Genomic DNA, 22,132 nt, shown 5'->3' with positions numbered 1-22,132 from the left:
ATTGGAGATCTTATGATTAATACCAGATTAATATGTTCTCTGCCCTTCCAGAAGCCACCCTGGTCTTTACATGCTAACCCTTTGATATATGCTCTCATTATCAACACTCTACCTGCTTCTTAATATTGTTCCTGCTTTGATTGTCCTGACTGTAAATCTTCTGATTGTGTTCATGTGAATATCTGATAACTGTGGTGATTTATTGTAAACTTACTCCCATTCACAGAAATGCTTTTACTTAATTTCTTTTTACATTCATAAATGTATTTTTGATTAGGCAGAGTCATTACATCATTGAAAAATAGGAAGATCTTTGCATTTCATTCAGTAATTATCCTTACAGTCTTGGATGCCACCAATACATATGCTCTGGTAATGTTTTTATTACACTTGAACACCCATTCTGCAGTCAGAATTTTATCCCTTCAAGTCCATTCATCCACCATTCCTTTCATTTTTAAAAGATTTGTTACACTTTATGCATTTAAAATTAATTCCTTCTTTATATATACTGTATACAGGTATATATCTATATCTGTATCTATATCTATCTGTCTATCTATTTATATATATATATAGATAGATAGATAGATATAATATATGTATATATATAGATAGATAGATAGATATAGTATATATATATATATATATATATATATATATATATATATATATATATATATAAACATACCAGACTGCTCAAGGTGTGATTCTCTTTTTCACAGGTCCTAAAGTATCATCTAATTCCAAAGATACGTGGAACGTGGCTGGTTGCGGAGCATCTTCATGACAAGTTTGATGCTTTGTATGATGTGTCAGTTTTCTATGATGGCACTGTTTCAGAAGATGGGGTGAGGGGTAATGCACCTCAGCTGAAAGGTAAGACAACTGGTGGGCACCAATGTGTTTTTCCAGGTTGGGTGAATTGCCTTTCCAGTCCAGTGCTGCAGTATTATGATCTGAGAGCCACTTCTTGTTCATCTTGGATTTGTTACAGGGGACAGAGCTCTGCATAAAGAATTGCATATGGAGTTTATATTCATTCATTCATCATCTAATCCTGCGTTGCCCCATGAGGAACGTAGGAGCCTGAAGCTATGCCAGTTGGTCTTGACATTTAACCCCTAAAACGCGGCTGTGTACGGCCGATCCCCCCTGCTGTGGCGGGGTCTGAGTACCTGTGGGAAAATATTTGCCAAAAATCATAGATTAACCCCAGAGCATTAAAATTTTTATGGCATATAGTACTTACATTCAGCTTTCTCCTGAAACACATGTTGAGCCTTCGTGGACTACCAAAGGACTTGTGAAGACTTGCAAAGTTGGGTAACAAAGTCTTCACTTTCACACCTCCAGAAACCCGGTTTTCTTTCTACCACAGCCTCAATCTGTCACAGTACACTTTATACAACAACGTACAGGTTGTTTGGAATCCGTATTTGTAAATAAGGCTAAAATGAACGGAGCGCACGGCCGACATGCAGCGCGGTGGCGATCTTCCCGTCACTATTGTCACATTTGCCTTTTCACGGCAAAAAACACGTATACTACATTATTTTCCATCATAGGACTTCGCAAACGTTCGCTTGTCACTATTACGGCCATAAAAATCACTGTCACTGCCAGTATTGTGGATCGGGACTGAGGAAGACCACCGCGGCACGAGTTTATTCAGCCTTACGGCAGGCACTTTATTCTCGCTCCGGTCGGCCACTCGCACTTCATTTCTATCGCTCACTTTCACTGTATCTGTCCTTTTTTTTGCCTTATTCATCAGTGTCACTGTCCAGTGTTATAAAAATAATATTTTCTACACAACAAACTGTCACTGTCAGAACATAGAATAGGAACATATGCTTTCATCTTCTTACACTGGAGTGACTGTCGCTCGCAATACTTATATTATTACTATGTACAATTATTTACACCAAAAAACACTGTCACTGTCAGTGCTTTTACAAGTACATACACTAATTTACACTCATCAGGCTATCACTGTCAGCACGTAAAAGAAAACTAAACACTATTATCACTGTCACTCTCAGTATTATTTCACAGAATCTTACCCTTATTTTCAAAATCTACTTAGGCTGTGGTAGTCAAAGAAACACGGGTAAGCACAGAGGGGAACTTTGCACTCTTTGCACTGCAAGGAGGTGTGCCTAAAGGTTCTGTCCTGCCTGGTAGTGTGGCTGCATACATGACACCTCCTCAGTGCTTTCCCCCTCTTTGCAGTGGCTGGCAGTGGCTCCAGGCGGTGTCGCTGAAGGTAGGCCATACACTGTAGGCGGTCTGGAGGTGTGTGAGGGTGGCGTTTGGGACCTGTTGAAAGAACCTGGCCGTAACGCTGAAGCAGCTGGTAGACACAAGTCTTGGAAAATCTTCTGAGAGAGTAGTTTGCTGGCTTCCTGTTCTTGATTTTATACAGGATGAAGGCGTTCAACATGCACATATCAATCAAGTGCAAGAACACCTTCCTGTACCAACAACGATTTTTCCTCAGGCAGTCAATCTCTCCAATCATCATATCAGACTTGTCCACCAGCCGCATATTGACGTTGTAGTCAATGACAGCATCAGGCTTCATCACAGGCTCGCCAGTCCTTCTGTCGACCTTCCCTGTTCCAGCATTTCACCCTTGTGTACTGTGGTGAGCGTGTTCACGACTCTCTTATCATGCCACCTGATCGCAAGCATCTTGTCAGATTTCTTCAGGTGCACGTCTCCCCGCTTTGACTTTTCAGCCTCGGGGAAGGCAGGGTAATGTGCCCTTTTGCTTCTGACAGTGCCACAGGAGCCGACGCCGTGTTCAGAAAGGTACTTGGCGAGTTTAGGAGCGGTATAGTAATTGTCCGTATACAGGACATGATTCTCGCCAAAGTACTTTTCCAAAAGCACTTTCACCACAGAACCAGAGAATCCAAGGGGGTCAGTCTTATCCAAATCGACATTGCTGGCGGTGTAAATGACGAAGTCTAGGATGAACCCCGTCTTGCAGTCGCACAGCACGAAAAACTTGATTCCAAAGTGTTGCCGTTTGCTTGGAATGTACTGCACAAACCGAAGACGGCCCCTGAACAAAACCAAGGACTCGTCAATCACCACTTTCTTGAAAGGGCGCAGGAACCTCGTAAACTTATCCTTGATCATGTTCAGGATTCCCCTCACTTTCCTTAATGGGTCAGTTTGGGAAGGCTCATCATTGTTCGCGAAGTGAAGGTAAGTCATTAGCTGCCTAAAACGATCGCGGCTCATGTATTTATTGAAAATTGGTGTTGGGCACAGCTCGTCGGAAGTCCAGTATTCTTCTAGCTTGTGTTTCCAGTTGTGGGGCATTAGCAATATCAATCCAATGAATACAAAAAGTTCCCTGATCGTAAGAGGCACCCATGCTGCCATCTGCGACGTGGATGGCGTGGCCGCCTCACATTCTCCTTCGCGAACTGTAGCACATTGCCCCTCGTACCTGTTTGTCTCGGTACAGATGTGCTCCATAACCTCGTCGTCAAGGAAGGCCAACAGGTAGTCCAAGCATTCACCATCCTCGTCGACAGGGAAGTCAGCCTGAACTCCACACCCACTGTCATCAAAGGGCAGATCCTCCGGCACAAAATCTGATCCCTCTGACCAAACGAAGGCATCCAGCATTCCCTGCCTAGGCTGGGAGGTGCTGGGGGCGGCGGGGGGTGAGGCAGGTCGTGTGGGAGTGGGTGAGGCAGGTGGTGAGACAGTACGTGAGGCAGAGGCTATCCCAGGTCGTGTTGGTGTTGTGGTGTTGGTGGTGGTGGGGACATTATCACTGGGTTCATGGTCACTCGCGGTGGCGTGACTGCCGAGTTGCCTAGTGCGAGTTTCCTTACGAGCTAGCCTTACACTAGGGGACAAAGTTCTAGCTCTACCAACACGAACACTTGGCCTACGAAAACCTCTAGAACATAAAGTAGCACGTCTACTTCCCTTTCGAGGTGGTGAAGGCGACTCAGACGACTCAGGAGACAGGGCAGCAGAGGAGGAGGACGAGAGAATGGGGCTGGGAGTACGTGGCGAGCTGGCGGTGGCGTGACGTGGCGTAGGGGACAATGGCGGTGAGCTGGGGTCACCACTCCTTTTTCTTTTTGCCCCCTTCCCATACTCAAGGCCCCTTCTCACAGGAGCCTTCCCTGCTGAGGTACTAGGCACTGACACACTCTCTTCAGGCACAGAAACAATCACTTCTGGCCCGGACTCTGCACTTGATTGTGTGTCAGACTCTGCCAGGCTGGACCACACACCGACGTCACTGCCATAGTCCATCGAGGCTTTCAACAGTTCACTGGCTATTGCAGAGTCACTTAGGCCCTTAGTAGTTCCTGGTAAGGTTTTGAAGGGGGTTGAGGTAACAAAACCCTTTTTTGGAGGGCTAGAAGGCACAGACTCGGAAGAGCTCAAGTTGGACAAGGTGTCACCGTGGAAGATTCGCGCGGACTGACGCTAATCTGGGGCAAACCGCGTGAAAAAATCACAGTGTGACAACTGGGGAAACAAGCGTTTCCCAATAGCAGAAAGTGCTTGCGAGATGACGGCGCAGATTGACACGTATGAGCCGTCCGCGCGTTGCCATATCGCACGACGAGGGAGGGCCGCGCATCGGTGCGTGGGTGGGTAAAAAAAATGATACTTGGCAACAACCGAGGTCAGTAGTACAAAGGTCAAGTGTGCTAAACGTAGCTCACGGGTGGCGGGACTGATAGACAATACCAGCTGGAGCCTGCTTGCCCGCGGTTATTCAAAATTAACTCAAATCGCAAACGCGACGATCCGCCGTTCTGCCCTTTGGGCCGACCGTCGCAAATGCGACGATCCGCGTTTTAGGGGTTAAGAAGAGAGTGACCAGACTCGCTCATCCCTGAGAGGTGTTACGTGAGCAGTAAACCCAAACCATCCCTTGGATATAAATGAGCACAGGATCAGTCAGATTGGAGTGCTTTAATTACCCACTAAACCACCAGGCGCCATGATTTAGTTATGTGGTTACCATCTAACGTAGTAAATGGTTTCTTGGTGTACAGAAACCATTTGGCTTGTCACTCAGTGTAGAGTCACCCGTAGACAGAAAAACTGAGGAAGGAATGAAGGAAAAAAACAGAAGAGGAGTGATGGAATGTAGGAGTAATTTTTCCTCTAGCACGTAGATGTAGTGGTTGGTATTCATTGAAGAGTTTCATGGAAGGAAGTACAGGCCTGTGAATCCCTGTAGAACATTGAAGGAACCCCATACCATGAATGAGTCTGGGTGTTTGACTGTCCTGATGGTGTAGTGCAGGTCACACCTGTCCTTAACGTACCCCACTTGCCTCTGAATGTGGATTCATTGCTTAACATCACACATTTCCACATCTCAGGTGTCCAGTCTTTGTATTTATGGGCAAATTCCAGTTGCCTGTGCCACATTTGTAAGTTATAAGCAGTTTTTGGGTAGCACTGGAGTATGACAAGCCAAGTTCCTTTGTAGTCGATGACATTTGATCTGGGTGGATATGTTCTTGAGCAGCATGGGGTTGTATTGTTTTATCTTTGTGGATGAAATGGTGGGCTGTCTCATCACTTCTGTCGTTATGGTATGATCTTCTGTGAAAGTCATCCTAGGGCAACCAGGGATGCATTTGTGTGCAGGAGTCATGGGCTGCAGCCAGCAGGTGACGTTTTGTGTGTGTGTGTGTGTGTGTGTGTGTGTGTACTGTATTTACCTATTTGTAGTATACAGGAATTGAGCAATGCTCGTGTTGTCCTGTCTCCATATCCACATTTATCAAGTCTACCTTTACACACATGAATGTTTTTCTCATGCACCACCTCTTTGTCTAAGTCGTTTCAAATATTTAAGAATATACCTAATTGTGATATACACGGAATGTACTATGCTCGTGGGTTTCCGTCGCTGTTTCTCAATAAGTCGAATTTAACTTTAAACTCGTTTAAGTTTTTAGACTGGACGATCTCTTTGTCCAGGCTATTCCATAAGTCTATACTTCTGTAAGGAAAGCTATATTTCTTGATATCCTTGAAGCAGCTTGACTTTTTCAATTTCATTCCATGTCCTCTTGTTGCTCTCTTATCCCATACAAACAGATCTTCTTTGTCAATTTTATCTACTCCCACCATGGTCCTGAACACCGCAATCATGTCTCCCCTCTTTCTCCTTTCCTCTAACGAAGGCAAATCCAGTTTTTCCAGCCTCTCTCTGTATGACAGGTCTGTCAGACTGGGGACCATCTTGGTTGCTGTTCTTTGTATTCTCTCAATCTTGTTTATATCTTTCTTTTTGTGTGGGGACCACACTACCACTGCATATTCTAACCTGGGGCGGATCATGGCCACTATCAATTTTTTCATCATTTCCTCATCCATATAATGAAATGCTGCTCTTATGTTAGTCAAGAGCTTATAAGTCTCTCCAACTATCTTGTTAATGTGCTTTTCTGGTGACAAACTATCTTGGACGAGCACTCCCAAATCTTTCTCTTCTCTCCTTTTTGTGATTAATTCATTACCCAAAAAATAATTCAGTGATGGTCTCCTGCTACTTTTACCCATTTCCAATATTTTACATTTCTTTACATTAAATTTCATTTCCCACATCCGGCTCCAATTGTGTATCCTATCCAAATCCTCCTGCAGTATTTTACAATCCTCCTCAACCTCAATCTTCCTCAAGATCTTTACATCATCAGCAAACAGACTCGCATAACTGTTCACTCCGTCTACCATATCATTTACGTAAATCAGGAACATTACTGGCGCCAACACTGAGCCTTGAGGGACTCCACTTGTTACTTCCCTCCATCCAGACATCTTTTCCTTTATTACTGTCCTCATTTGTCTGTCTCTCAAAAAGTCTCTCATCCATTCCAGAAGTTTCCCCTTTAGTCCTCCTATATATTCTAGTTTCCACATTAGTCTCTTATGAGGTACCTTGTCAAAGGCCTTCTCTAAGTCTAAGTACACACAATCCACCCAACCATCTCTCTCCTATACCACATCAATCGCTCTTGAGTAAAAGCTCAACAAGTTTGAAACACATGACCTTCCACTTCTGAATCTAAACTGACATTCAGCCAAAGTATTCATCTCTTCCAGATATTTTATCCATCTGTCTTTCAGGATTCTCTCACACAATTTTGCGACCATGCTGGTTAGAGACACTGGTCTATAATTCAGGGGTTCTTCCCTGTTTCCTCCCTTGTAAATTGGTACCACATTTGCCCTCTCCCATTCTTTTGGCACTTTCCCCTCTTCCAGTGAGCATACAATTAAGCTGTGAATTTTATCCGTCAGTTGTTCTCTGCATTCCTTCAGTACCCAATTAGAAATTCCATCAGGTCCTGGGGCTTTCCTTACATCTTGAGTTTCCAGTAATTTATACACTTCCTGCACCTCCACTTTTATATCTTTCATCACCGGAACATTTCTAATCACTCCCTCCCCTTACACAAGCTCCCTTTCTTTAGTGAAAACTGACTGGAAACGTTTGTTCATTATTTCTGCTTGCATTGCCGCATCCTTAAAGACCTCTCCATCTACTTTCAGCTTGGTGATTCCTTCCTTTTGTTTCAGTTTGCCATTAACAAATCTATAAAACAGTTTGGGTTCATCCTTGCATTTGTCAATTAAACCTTTTTCAAAATTCCTTTCTTCTTCCCTACGTATTCTTGTGTATTCGTTTCTTGTTCTTTTATATTCTTCCTTTGTTCTGTCGTTACCTCTCTTTCTCCAATTGTTCCACGCCTTATCTCTCTCTTTTTTGGCTATCATACACCTTCTATTAAACCACTCCTTTTTCCTGTTTTCTTTCCCTCTTACTCTTGGTACAAATTTTTCCACTCCCAAATTATAGAGGTCTAGAAAGATATCCCACTTCCTCTGTATCTCTCTTGTTTCTCTGAATTTTCTCCAATCCGCATTTTCAAAAAAGTTTCTCAATCCTGTAAAATTTGCTTTGCCAAAGTTGTATCTTCCCTGTCTATGAAGCTCGTCTCTTGGCTCGACGTTTCCTATTAACATCTGGAACTCAATGACCACGTGATCACTTTTTCCCAAAGGACAGAGATATTCCAATGATTCTATTACATCGGGTTCTTTGGTGAACAGTAAATCTAACCTTGCTGGTGTGTCCTCACCTCGAAACCGTGTCTCTTCTTTGACCCACTGCGTCATCACATTATTCATTATTATATTTAATAACATAGTACCCCACGAATCCTCGCCGCCTCCCGAGTACCATTCCTCCCAGTTCACCTCTTTACAATTAAAGTCACCCACCAAAATTATATTATTGCTTTTCTCAATTATTTTTTGCAAGTAGCTAGCCATATCTGGCAACATCTCATGGTATTCGTCATCCTTCCATGCTCTCGTCTTTGAGGGAACATACACTACCGCCATATCTCTCTTAACATTCTCTCCAGTTTCTAATTTCATATATATCACTTCAGCCCTGCCTTCTCCCATTTCCACAGTGTCTACATTTATGTTGTTCTTCACTGCTATCATCACTCCTCCTCCCTTTTTTTCTTTTCTGTCTTTTCTCCACAGTTTGTATTTACCATCTCCCAAATGAACATCAATATCTTCTCTTAATTTGGTCTCTACAAAGCACATGACATCAGGTTCATGTTCTCTCAAGAAATCATTAATTTCGATCCTTGTCGATATGAAACCATCAACATTAGTATATATCACCTTCAAATTATTTTTGACATTATTAATACCCTCTTCTCTCCTACTCTCTGTCCGTACCACTTCCTCAACTTCTGATCTTTCACAACCATCCCCCCTAGTTTCCTTCACTTCTATTTCCTTAAATACCATTTCCTTACTTTCATATCCAATACTCTCCAAAAAAAGTATTACGTTCTTCCTCTGTCCTCTTATCATTTTTTTCCTTTACTTCTTCCTTTAATGATTTTAAAACTTCTCTTTCTTCTTCATTCAGATCTTTTCTTATTATAATATTTTCCATCCCCGCCTCTTTGCTTAATTTCCAGGTCACTTTAAGTATCTCATTTATTACACTTTCTGATGTAAACTTGACTCTCATTGGTCTTGTTTCCCCTTTCTTATAAGGCCCTATCCTCCTTACTTCCTCAATTTCTTTTACCCACTTGTCTCCTTCGGGGTCAATCTTGCCTAATATTCCTCTCACCATGTTCGTGTCTCTCTCGAGTCTTGCGAACCTAACCTTTTCTTCCTCTTCCCTGTTTCCAAATACTACCACACATCTGTTCCTTTCTACAGTTTCTCTCACTATTTTCTCTTTTTTCTTCAGTATTTTCACTACATTTTCTTCCATTTCTTTCTTGTTCATTTCCCTTTCTTCCTGGATGATCTCTCTTAAGCTGACCACTTCTTTCTGTTCTTCTTCTACGTGTGCCCACTTTGCCTTGTGTTCTTCTAGTACATTACTCACCTTCTCCGTTTTATTAGTACTCTCTTCAAGTTTCCTCCTCAGTTCAACATTTTCCCTCTTCAAATTCTTAATCTCTTCATTGGCTGTTTCGTTGGACTGGATTAGACTCTGTATGGTGGTTTCCGTATTTCCTGACACATCCTTTATCACTAGATTCTCTACTTTTTTTCGAGTTCACTAATCCTCATAATTAATGTTTTCACCAGGTCCATGACATTAGTATTAGCATCAAATCCTTGAAATTCCATTCCCTCATTGTTTACATTTTCGGCCATCTTTAACGTACCGGTAAAGTACCTAAACAGCTGTTACCGAATAAGCCACAAACATTCATGTATACTATTGCCAACAAATCTTTACATTTTTGGTAGTCTACCAACTTTCATTATTTTAAATTTAAAGAAAGACCCTAGGAGACAGGACAGACAAAATTCCTGAAACTACTCAAGGTTAGGAGCGATGCCTGGGACGACCTCTCTCTCCGGCTGCTCGTGTGTGTGTGTGTGTGTGTGTGTGTGTCTGACTCTGAGCATAGGCTTGACAGTCCGTTACCATGACCCAGCAGTTCTCTCATGTCTACACACCTCCACTTCCCACCACTTTTGCACTAACACCCACCGTCACCTGTATATGCAATGGCTGTCTCATACAGGACTTGTGTATTGGTATTAGCTGGGGTATTTGTAGGACATGTCAGTGGGTTGTCTGGTAGATCAGTAAAGTCTGCTTTAACTCTTCCACCTCAGTTTTATTTATATATATATATATATATATATATATATAATGTTCCATACATCAGGGTTTTGAGATATGTAAAGAGATTCCCCCCCCCCCCACTAAAAAATAGACCGTAATTTGCTGAGTAAAATGATGTCTAACACAGTGTAAAAAGAAAATAATATTACCTCTTTGGGAGCAGTAAAAAACTGTGATGTTGGAGCTTCTCCACTGCCAGATGTATGCCATTCGGATAATAAACTCAAAGCTGTATCCCTCCCCCCTCAGGTTGCACTTTTGCACAACATAAACAAAACAGAAGTTTTTTTTACATGTACACAGACCTGAGAAAATCTGTATAAAAACAAAATAATACTTTTGTTTCCGCTGCCCTGGCAGTGGAAACATCTCATACCGCACACATGGACATACTTTTGGTACCTGACGAAAATAAGAGACAGTAAAATAGTGTTGCCATGATGGCAATGCCTCAGTATTGCCACCTTATGACACATGAACTGTTATTGGGCTCCCAGTACTGCCGCACAAATATAAAAAGTCCACAACACGTATATGTGCCACCGTGTGGCTAGAGACATTTTTATAGTGGCACTTACTTGCACCACCTAATGTGAAAGGGTTAACGAAATTCAGATCCTTAAACTGTTCCCTGCCCCAGTGGGGATTCAAACTTGGGTCCATTAATACTGCATGTCAACTCTGTACAGTCAATACTCGTTTTACGATGGGGTTACGTCAGGTCATACCTTATCGTATACCGATTTTATCGTAAATTGGGAGATTGAAACTCATTATAAAGGGGGGGTTACATCAGCTCAACTTCCGAACGTCACCTAACCAAGACTGAACCATAAATGACAACCCACCTTCATTCCTTCCTGTGTTGGTCCAAGTGGTCTCCAAGTCGTCCCCCCTGAGGCTGGGGGACAGCCTGTGCCTACATGCACTAGTGGTCAGCCTCCGAGTCAGACAGGAACAGGTTAGGGGGAGGGGAATCTGGCCCATACCTGCACCAACCTTAGCACTGGGCCCTGTACCTGCACCAACCATAGCACTGGGGCCTAGACTGGCACTGACCTTACCACTGGGCACACAAATCCACAGTACTGTAGTACGATGTTTGGCTGAGAGGTGACGATAACAGGGGCACACATGAACAAGTTGAAAAGACAGGGCTTTGAAGGGGTGGCGGGACCTGAACCATAACAGTGCCTGCACACCGGGGCTGCCATCTTGCCTGAGACAAGCGACGGTCACCTTGCGTGTGCCTGGCGCTTTCCGATGGGAGAATCGTTATAGCGGGAAATTTATTGTAAATCAAATTTTGGGATGGAACTTTTCTATTATCGTTGTAGCGAATTATCGTAAACCGAATCATTGTAAAACGAGTAATGACTGTACTGATTTGGCCACTGCCTCCCCTTTTTTTTCATAGTGTCCCATGTATGCACAAATATCCATAATTGGGCTACTCTGTTCTATGAGAGTTAGTATGCATACTCTAGATATCATCACTTCTGATAAAACAAAAGTGATGATATCTAGGGTTGGTGGCGGTACTGTCAAAGACGAGGGAGAGTGGCCATGTGCAGTTTGCCACAAGGGCGTGGGAAGTAATTCCATCTTGTGTGGTGTTTGTGATAAATGGGTGCACAAGAGATGTAGTGGTATCAGAGGTACACTGCGAAATAATGCTGATTTTATGTGTACGGTTTGTCGGGGAGAGCAGGTGGAGATTGTCAGGCATGAGAGGATTGAACTTGCTGGTGAATGTCTTGAGTGTGTGGAAGAGTTTTATTATTTGGGAGACATGTTGTGTGCTGGAGGTGGGGCTGGAGCTAGCTCTGTGGCTAGGGTGAGAAGTGGTTGGAAGAAGTTCAGGGAGCTCTTGCCTCTCGTGACATTGAGAGGACTCTCCCTACGTGCTGAGGAGTCTTTGTATGCAGCATGTGTTAGGAGTGTAATGCTGTATGGTAGTGAGACCTGAGCAGTATAGGAGGAAGATATTCGCCAGCTCAGACGTACAGAAATGACAATGAGTAGGTGGATGTGTATTGCGTCCCTGCATGCAAGGTCTGGGGGGGGGCTGGGTTTACAATGGAAGAGTTGAGAGGTAGGATGGGACTGGAGTGTATTGGTGTTGTGATGAGGAGAGGTAGATTGAGGTGTTTTGGGCATGTGGAGAGAATGGGGGATGATAATTGGATGAGGAAGGTGAGAAGTGTTAATATTGGTGGTGGGATTATGAGGGGTAGACCGAGAAAGACATGGGACTAGGTCATTAAGTGTGACCTTAGGGTTAAGGGACTGAACAGGGAGGCTGCAATAGATCGTGCAACGTGGAGAGCCGCCATTAGGTGACCAAGGCTGACACATGCAAGCATGCTGGAGCCTTTAAAAACGAAACAAAACAAACTCTCCTCCATGTTAAGTTACTTGGGCATCATGGATCAGAGAGAGAGAGAAAGGACGAAATAAAAAGACACAACATTGCTGCTGTATCAGAAACCTGGGGCAATGAAAATGGTGCATCCATACATACTCCCTCTATGACTGCTAGAGAGCAGCTGAGTTACTGTGGCTAGCTTGGATACAATGCTGGACCCCTCCTCTGCCTGCAAATGTATGGGCACAGTGCTGGCCCTCTGCACAGGCTAGCAGTAGCAATAACCTTTAGAGGTTCACTTGACATCGCTGAGGGGTCAATGTTTGAGGCTTTTTTGCCAGTACTGTAAGTACTATATATATATATATATATATATATATATATGTGCTTCCTAGTGGTATAACCTAAAAGTTAAAGTGGACATAATACATAATACAGTGGTTTGCCATGGTAAATGAATGTATTAACAAGCAAAATATGGATAATGATTGCAGTAGGCTCTGTCGTAGCCTGGGGGCAATGATATTGGATACTCACAGTTAATGTTGATGCTTTATTCCGAGGGTAACCTTGTTTTAAATCCTCTCGCTCCTTGTGTTCCATAAAGTAAACTAATGATTAGAACTCTTTCGTAGTTTTAATTATTTTTTGAAGTAAGTAATCTCTCCGTGCATCAGTTGTTCGGTTTCCATCAACATCATCTGACCCATTTACCCTTTAAAGATAGCATGATGTAGGATCCATAAACAGTGAAAGAATTGTTCTAAAGTAGAACGGTCAGTATTATACCCAGTGAAATGGACCACAGTACTCCCAAGGTGGATGGAAAGCTGATTAAAAGGGTAGCTGAAACTCTCGTTTCTTCAGCCCACAGGACTAGCTCCTGACCATCCCCCTTCGCTGAACTGTTCCAGTGTTTCAATAACACAGAGAGTAGGCCAGCATGCTCTCCACTACAATTTCCTCTTACCGTCAATACCAAACTACATACACATTACGGACTACACTTCATATTCAAAATTAGCAAAATGGCGTCTTAGCATCAAGCCTTGGAGTCCCTGGGGGGGGGGGGATCCATAAATGCCTTCCTGGTGACAACCCAACGAGATGGCTGGAACCACTATCAGACTCACTTCTTCATTTTTGCAACATTTGCAGCTTTTCCTCTAACTTTCTGTTGAGCACCACCTCTCCTCCTCTAAACCTCACCTTCTTTTCCTAAGACTCAGCAGTCTGAGGCGACTGATAGCAAACCCTTCTCTCTATCCTCCTACTTTCTCTATACTCATTTCAAAGCCAAAGGTGGCTGTTATGCATATGTATGCAGTGATATATCGTGCTCTCATGTTCCTGAATTTGAATCTTCAGATTTCTCTACTCTCTGACTTTGGCTTTCCTTACATTCTCTGACTAAATATATCTGTGCTGTTTACTTATCTCCTAATTCTACTGATTATGAAAAATTTTTCGACTGTCTTACTTCTAGGATGGAACACATTCTCTCCATTTCTCCTTTCTCTGCAATCTCCATTCTAGAAGTTATCAATGTTCATCACCACCTTTGGCTTTCCTCTCCTTTCACTGATCCACTTAGTGAACAAGCCTACATCTTTTCTATCCTTAATGACCTAGAGCAACTTGTACAGCACCCTGCCCGTATCCCTGACAGCCATGGAGAGATTTCCAACATACTTGGCCTCTTCCTTACAAGTAATCCTTCTGCATATGCTGTTAATCTTTTCTCTCTGTTTGTCTCCTTTGATCACAGCCTTATCACATTAACCTGTCCTATCGCTCCAGTACGGTCTGTGGATCCTCCAAAAAAATGTCAGTTGTGGCACATTGGAGCTGCTGATTGGGTGGCCCTCAAGCAGTAACTGTACTTCTTTGATTTTCCGTGGAATGATTATTGCTTCCATGGTCAGGAGCCATCTGAGTGTGCCTTGTGCATTACGGAGGTTATTCTCTCAGGCATGGAAGCATACATTTCTTTGTCATATCCTTTGACTAATGCAAACAAACCTTGGTTTAATCAAGATTGTTCTAATGCTGTCCACAAGGAGAAGGCCTACAAAAGGTACCGTAGCCAACCCACTCCTGAATCTCATCTTTTTATGTTTCTATCTGGAATCACCCTAAATCTATTCTCCCTGCTAAAAATAATTTCATCTGTACTAAATGCTCTGAACTCTCCAACTCAAATTCTTCCTGCTCCTTTTGGCACCTTGCTAAAAACCTTTCTAACAACTTTTCCTCATCATCTTTCCCTCCTCTTTTCCGTCCTGATGACTCTATAGCTATTTCTTCTACTGATAAAGCAGAACTCTTCACCCAGACTTTTTCCTCCAATTCCGCCTTAAACAATTCCAGCGCTGTCCCTCCATCACTTCCCCCTTCTGACTTCCTTGTGGCTGACTTAAATGTCCTCAATTGATGTATTCTCTGCCATCACTGGCCTGAATACTAAGAAGGCAGATGGGCCTGATGGGGTCTCTCCTGTTGTCCTCAAGAACTTTTCTGTGCATACACCCTGCCTAGGTAAACTCTTTCTCCTTTGTCTGTCAGCTTGTGCATCTTGCTGGAAGTTTTGCCCTCATTCAGCCTGTCCTAAAGAAGGGTGACCATTCCCAACCCTCTAACTATCGCCCAGTTGCTTTAACATCCTGTATTTCAAAAGTTGTTGGGTCTTTTCTTGACAAAAAAATTTTAAATCAACTTTCCTGTCATAACCTTCTTTCTGATTGTCAGTACGGGTCCCGCCAGGGACACTCCACAGGCGATCTTCTCACCTACCTTTCAGATTCCTGGTCATTCTCCATTTGGGACTTTGGCGAAAGCTTTGCCATTGCACTTGGCATCTCAAAGACTTTCGATCGAGTCTGGCCTAAATCTTTAATTTCCAAACTGCCCTCTTAAGGTTTCTATCCTTCTGACTGTGCCTTTATCTCTAGCTTCCTTTCTGGTCGTTCTGTGGCTGTTGCTGTAGACTGCCACCGTTCTTCTCCTAGAGCTATCAGTAGTGGTGTTCCTCAGGACTCTGTCGATCTAACCCTGTCCACTTTTACGCTGATGACTCCGCCCTTTATCTTTCCATTCGCTTCCCATGACGTCCATCTCAACAGTTACTTCAACAATCAAGGGATGAGGCTATAGCACACCTATGTCTGGGTTGGATCATATCTCTGATTGGGGTAAAAGTAATCTTGTTGTTTTTAATGTATCAAAACTCAGTTCGTACATCTACCAACCCGACAAAATTTTCCACAGGAGTACCCTGTAAGTTTTAATAATAATCAGCTTAATCCTGCGTCATCTTTAAACATACTTGGGGTTTCATTCTCTCAAGATTTGGAAAGAACGTATTACCTCTTGTAAAATCTGCCTCTAAGAGATTGGGTGTGCTAAGCCAACTCGGTGCCTTCTTTACCCCTGCACAGTTGTTGAATTTATACACAGGTTTTTATTTGCCTCAGTTTAGAGTACAACTCTCATGTACAGGGAGGCTTGCCACATATAGCTCTTCTCAACAAGTTGGAGTCAAAAGCCTTTCATCTCATCAACTCTCCTCCTATTACTAGCTCCCTTCAACCTCTGTATCTTCACTGTAGTGTTGCATGTTTATCTCTTTTCTGTCGCTGCTTCGATGGTCACTGCTCATCTGATCTCTCTACTTGCATCCCTCCTCTGCTATGACGGGCATGGAGCACCCGTCTAGCAACAAACTCTTGTCCCTTTTCTTTCCAACTCTAATGCAAAAGTTAACTGTTACTTGCAGTCCTTCATGTATGCAACAGGTCAAATCTGGAACTGTATCCCTCTGTCTGTATTTCCTACTGCCTATGATCTCCAGTCTTTCAAGCGCAATGTGTCCACACATCTGGAAATGAACAGTTCTTGAATTTGGCTCTTATTTTTTTAAATTATTATTATTGTTATTTTTTTTTATGGAACAATTTACAGTCTCCTGGCCTTTGGTTCCCTCTTCCTTGCTTTAAAAAAAAAAAAAAAAAAAAAAAAAAAAATCAAGCCCCTGACATTGTGTCCCTAAACACCTCATTCATTAATTTTGGAATCATTTCAGGTAATGTTGTTCTTTCATCCATTTACTTATGTAATTATAAAACTACCATCTTCGTGCAGAATATAAGATAGTTTCAGCCAAACTACCATCTTCGTGCAGAATATAAGATAGTTTCAGCCAAACTACCATCTTCGTGCAGAATATAAGATAGTTTCACCCATTTACTATAAAGCATTTGGTAGTAAAGTTATATTCATATTGTATTCATATTGAATATAACAGTTTTTGCTATGTAGTCACCTAACAGCCAACTGATCTTTTTGTGCAGAATTCTTGATGGGAAAGTGTCCTCGTGTGCACATCCATATTCGCCGGCTGGCCATGTCATCAGTACCCCACACTGAGGAGGAGCTACGAGTTTGGATGCACAACCTCTACATAGAGAAGGATCAGTCTGTATCATTCATCCCATGTGTATCCTAAGCAGCATTTGTCACTGTCTTATTATTATTATTATTATTATTTTTTTTTTTTTTTCAGGGGATTCTGATAGAAAAAGGAAAAAATGATACAAGATATTGTACAGAAGGGTTTCATATCCAAGGCAGGACTGCCAGAGGTTTTTTGTTTATATATATATTTTTTTTGTGTTGAATGGTAATCATATAACCACATGGATGCCTAATGGCTGAGTGAGTTCAGGTGTTGTAACTGGATGTGGCCCATTGCAACTGGGTGTGGTCCATAAGGATGTAAATCCGATTTTTTTTTTTTTTTTTTTTTTTTTTTATAGCCATAATGCTGGAAGTGCAAGCAGGCCATACCACAGGCCCCTACACTCCTGATGTGGTATGAAAGGACTGAATGATAGGTAGACTGCATCAGAAAATATTTACTGCATTTTGAATTACCTTTACTCTTTCATTCATCATCTAATTGAGTGTTGCCCCATGAGCAGTGTAGAAGCCTGGGGCTAGGCAAGTTGGTCCTGACGTTTAAGATGAGAGTGGTCAGCCTCACTCACTCTTGGGTGCGTTGCTTGAGCAATAAACCCCAACCGTCCCTTGGATATAAACCTGCACTGGCTTAATCTGATTGGAGCACCTTAATTGCCCACTAAATCACCAGGCACCATAATTTGGTTATATGGTTACCACCCACATAATAAATGGCTGCCTGGTGTACAGGAAACCATTTGGCTTGCATTCAGTGTACTGTAGAGTCACCTGTAGACAGAAGGAAGAGGAAAGAAAGACAGAAGAGGAAGGAAGGGTGGAAAGGGCAGGCAGCCAAGAGCAGCACTACATCAAGTGAGTAGTTGGTGAGTACCTCCACCAACCACTAAATTTTAAAGTACTATAATTGCTTGGAATATGAGAATGGCATGTTGAGAGGATGAAGGATGATAAGTGGGTGAAGAAGGTGAGATGTGTGAGTGTCAGGGGTAGGGTTGCAAGAGGCAGACTGGAAAGACCAGGATGAGATCACAGAGTGTTGGGCAGACAGAAGGGACTGCATAGGGAGGCTGCCAGAGATAGAGCAGCATGGGGACCTGCTATTAGGTGACCCAATGCCAATGCATGCAAGCATGTTGGAGCCTTTATAAACAGTATAGTGTGATTATAAATGACATGATAATCAGCTTGTTGGAACCTTTATTAATATAATATGATTATAAGCTATATGATAATCTGTTTTGTTAGCCTTGTATCACTTATTCTGATGTAATAGTTGACCTCTGTGTAGAACTAATGCAGAGCATAGTAGATATACAGTAAAACTTTGATACAATGAACTTTAATATACACCAAACTCTCGTTTCTTTGACGGATCGTTATTCGACGATGCATTGTTTCGATATATATAAATCTATACCCTTTTTCGTTGTTTGACATGATTATCCCCGCCATCCTGACATTTCAAACTGCGCGCCGCCAGACAGACGTGCTGAGCTACCCATTCTCCCACGCTTTGCCCTGCCGATTGGTTGCCTTTTTATCCATCTGCATTTCTGTTTGGCTTTGTGGAATATTACAGCATCATCATTGCTCCACCCAAGACCCCTACTATTACCCCTGTCAGACACAGTCATGTGCTCACCAACCTGAGTGAGTGTTTCGCCATCACTTGGTTGGGTGACGATTGCGCCAGTGATTAACGAACGCTCTTAACGCACAGTACAGTTTTGGTGCCAGTTTTATGTAATGCGCATCTTAGTTTGCAGTAGGTTAGATAGGTTATAATCATTGGAGAGTTTGGGGGCAAAGCCTCCAGTTTAGTTTCAGCATTTCCATTTATGCTTCCACTGCTATTTATGGTTTTAAATTGAATACATTTGAGTTTGTCTAGTGTGGTGACACCATGTCCAGTCAGCGGGATCGGCAATAAACACGTTATTGAAAGCGTTCAGGCCGCTTTCTTTAATATCACTAAGGAGGTATATATTGTTTGTTCTCCTGTATTTTTTAAAATCAAAAATCAAATGTCAGTCATCTGAAATGTATGTAGCAGAATTTTCCTTGAGAATGTAGGTCTGTAAGAAAACAGCTTAAATCCCTGTGTCACTTTCATTTATATTTACTGGTATTTTTCCACTTTTAGTGAATACTTTTTTAATGACGAACGTGGTCAGGAACCTAACCTCCCTATTCCTTAACCCCTACACTGCGGGCATGTTTACCAATGTTTTGCGTGTGCCGCGGGGTTATTCGGGCTCCGACAGACTCTCAAAAAATATTTGCCAAAAATCAGTTATTAGTCCTAGAATATTAAAATTACATATGCGTATGGCACATACCTTCAGCTTTCTCCTGGAATGTTTGTTGAGCCTTTGTCGGTTACCGTAGGACTTGTGGAGACCCCTGAAGTTGGGTAACGAAGTCTCCACTTTACACTTCCCGACAACCCGTAATATGGTTACCACAGCCAGATATTAACACTATAAACACTACTCTATGATTTTCAAGTAGTTTGGGATCCATACTCCAAAAAAAAAAACACTGTGAAAGCAATGAAAATTACGAGCGCGTCTGACCGTCGCACTTGCGCTAGTTCGCTCTTGGTACTCTGTCATTTATTATTCATAAAACCCCTCGCACTTTATATTTCTATTACTATATAACACTTATATATATCTACAGTCTTTATCCATAAGTTTCCTTCAGTAATAGTAGTTTATTGTCACTGTAGGGATTCAATTTCTTTCAGTAAAATACGTAGCATTCGCTTTCTCGTCCTGTATACTTGCACTGAGAGTGAATGTCACTTTCACCTTCACTCTCATAACTCATAGTATTCAGACATGCTAGAGTGAAACTTTCACTTTCATTACTCCTAGGGTATATACTCGTATTCTTATAATACTGCTCATTTACATTTCTATTTTATTTACGTTATTTACATTTCTATTTTATTTACACTGTGTTATGCACTGTCACTTGAAGTAACTTATAAAACTATTTTCCACTGTTCACGTATATTTACATTCATTACTTTCACTTGCTGTTTACACATTATTTACAATTCCAGTTGCACTGTTTTACCCAATAGAAAGATCGTAGTCACTCTTTTATCAATTGTCAGCCCTTTACCTCTTTCCACACGAGGGGTAAAGGTCACAGGGCCCTTTGCATGGGGGTGAAAAGTCCCTGAAGCTAGCAAGAGCGAACTGACGTACCTCCACGTTAGAAGATGAGAGTGAATTGATAAGGGTGGGCCGGTGTGGTGCCCTACCTAGGGAAATTCATTACTACCAACGTTAGCCTCTTGAAACAGCTATATATAGCAGTGAAATGATTGGCAGGAAATCTAGACAATACATTATAAATTAGGTAGTTCCAGGTGAATGTAAATATCACTTAGGCTTCTCCCTTCCCTCCTTATATGTATATTTATTACGAAAATAGATTATACGGCATATTTCAAGGGGAAATAAACAGCGAAAACTAGCGAACGAGTGCACATGAGGTGTTGTCAGGTGATAATTAGCCAATTCCAGGTGTATGGCACTCTCACTTACCTTATTTCTTTCTTGTATATATTATTTGGTATAAAAATAGGGCTTAGGGCTTATTTCAATGGATGAAATCAGTGAAAAATTCCAGGTAAGATTTACTTAGCATAGCACGGCCGGGCAGGCGAGAGGATAGGGTAATGGAGGGGGGGTAGGGAGGGGAGTCAAGAACGGGGAGAAATGGCTAAATTGTCAACAATGGATGGGAGTACAGATGAGATTAGGAGTGCTGACTAGTGTTGGACATTGGCAGTACTGATAGATGATACAAGCCCCCACTTGGAAGCCCGGGTGAATTCAAAATAACACAGAATCACAAAAGCGACGCCCCGTGGTATGATCCCTTGCTCCCAAGCGTCACGAAAGTGACACCCCGCGGTTAAGGGGTTAACAGTCTTATGGGAGAAACTCAGTTCGTTATTCGACCAATTCGTTATTCAACCACTTTTTATGGAACGCATCCCTGTCAAATAGTGAGGAAGAGATGTACCGGAATTCGCTTTTATCGGACTCGGAGAGCCTACAGGACATACTGGTAATTCTTATTGGGAAAAGTCCGATAAAGCCAGAAGCAGTCGGGACGGCCTGACCTCAGTCCACCTTGGGCAGGGGGATGGTGGAGGATGAGGATGTTCATGTAGGTTGTCGTAACCTTGATGATGGACGTTGGCGTGGGTCAGGATCTTGAGGATGTAGATTGCTGGATATGAATTGGATTACAAGTAATGAAGCAGCAGTGCTAATGAAAAATTGAAGTTGGCCTGATCTGGACTAATGTCTGATATATCGGAAAAAGTTTGAGTTAGCAAGAGGATGTCCAGATGTCACTTTTGTCAGAATGGCTTGGGCCCCAGTTCGTCCATTATAGTGAGGTTTTACTGTAATAAGTTTTTGTTTTACCTCCACAGTACAGTACTAAATTACATCAATTGTTTTGATGGTAGGTGGGGGTGCACACCATCCACTCACTTGATGTAGTGCTGCTCTTGGGTGCCTGACCTCTCCTCCCTTCCTTCCTTTCCTTACTTTCTCTTCTGTCTATCTTTCATTCTTTCTTATTCCTTCTGCCTACGGTGACTCTTCACTGAGTGACAAGCCAAATGGTTTCCTGTACACCAGGAAACTATTTAATATACTAGATGGTAACCATATAACCAAATTTTGGCACCTGGTGTTTAGTGGGTAATTAAAGCACTCCAGTCGGATTGAACCAGTGCAGGTGTATATCCTAGGAGTGCCACTCAGGGATGAGTGAGGCTGGTTGCTCTCATCTTAATTGGCAGAACTAACTTTCCTAGCCCCGGGCTCCATTGCTCCTCATGGGGCAACGCTGGAGTAGATAATGAATGAATGAATGAATTGATATGATAACCCATGGGGGATCAAGCATTATATTCAGATATCACCCATTCATTACCATTCACTGTTAGTCAGGGAGCTAGGGGGTGGTTTGCATGCATAAGAGAGGCAGAGTGTTACTTTTCTGATTCATCAAGTATACCATCTAAGGTTTAGAAAAATCATGGGTAG

The 22,132-nt window shown here is 42.4% G+C and overlaps 1 protein-coding gene across 1 annotated transcript in view; it reads left to right on the top strand.

Moving 5' to 3' along the window:
- LOC145406428 (1-acyl-sn-glycerol-3-phosphate acyltransferase epsilon-like) overlaps positions 1–22,132 on the top strand; it is a gene marked incomplete at its 5' end in the record, with an annotated part of 172,538 nt that overhangs the window by 115,862 nt on the left and 34,544 nt on the right. The window contains 2 exons of the mRNA XM_080277584.1: positions 726–879; positions 16,919–17,042. Of these exons, the coding sequence (XP_080133710.1) occupies positions 726–879; positions 16,919–17,042 (278 nt within the window). The remainder of the gene's footprint in view (positions 1–725; positions 880–16,918; positions 17,043–22,132) is intronic.

Source organism: Coenobita brevimanus, chromosome 70 (genome assembly GCF_032717465.1).
Source record: "Coenobita brevimanus isolate Jiangsu-jjx chromosome 70, ASM3271746v2, whole genome shotgun sequence".
Lineage (NCBI taxonomy): Eukaryota > Metazoa > Arthropoda > Malacostraca > Decapoda > Coenobitidae > Coenobita > Coenobita brevimanus.
The sequence above is the reverse complement of the archived record's forward strand: the minus strand, read 5'-3'. Positions and strand labels throughout refer to the sequence as shown.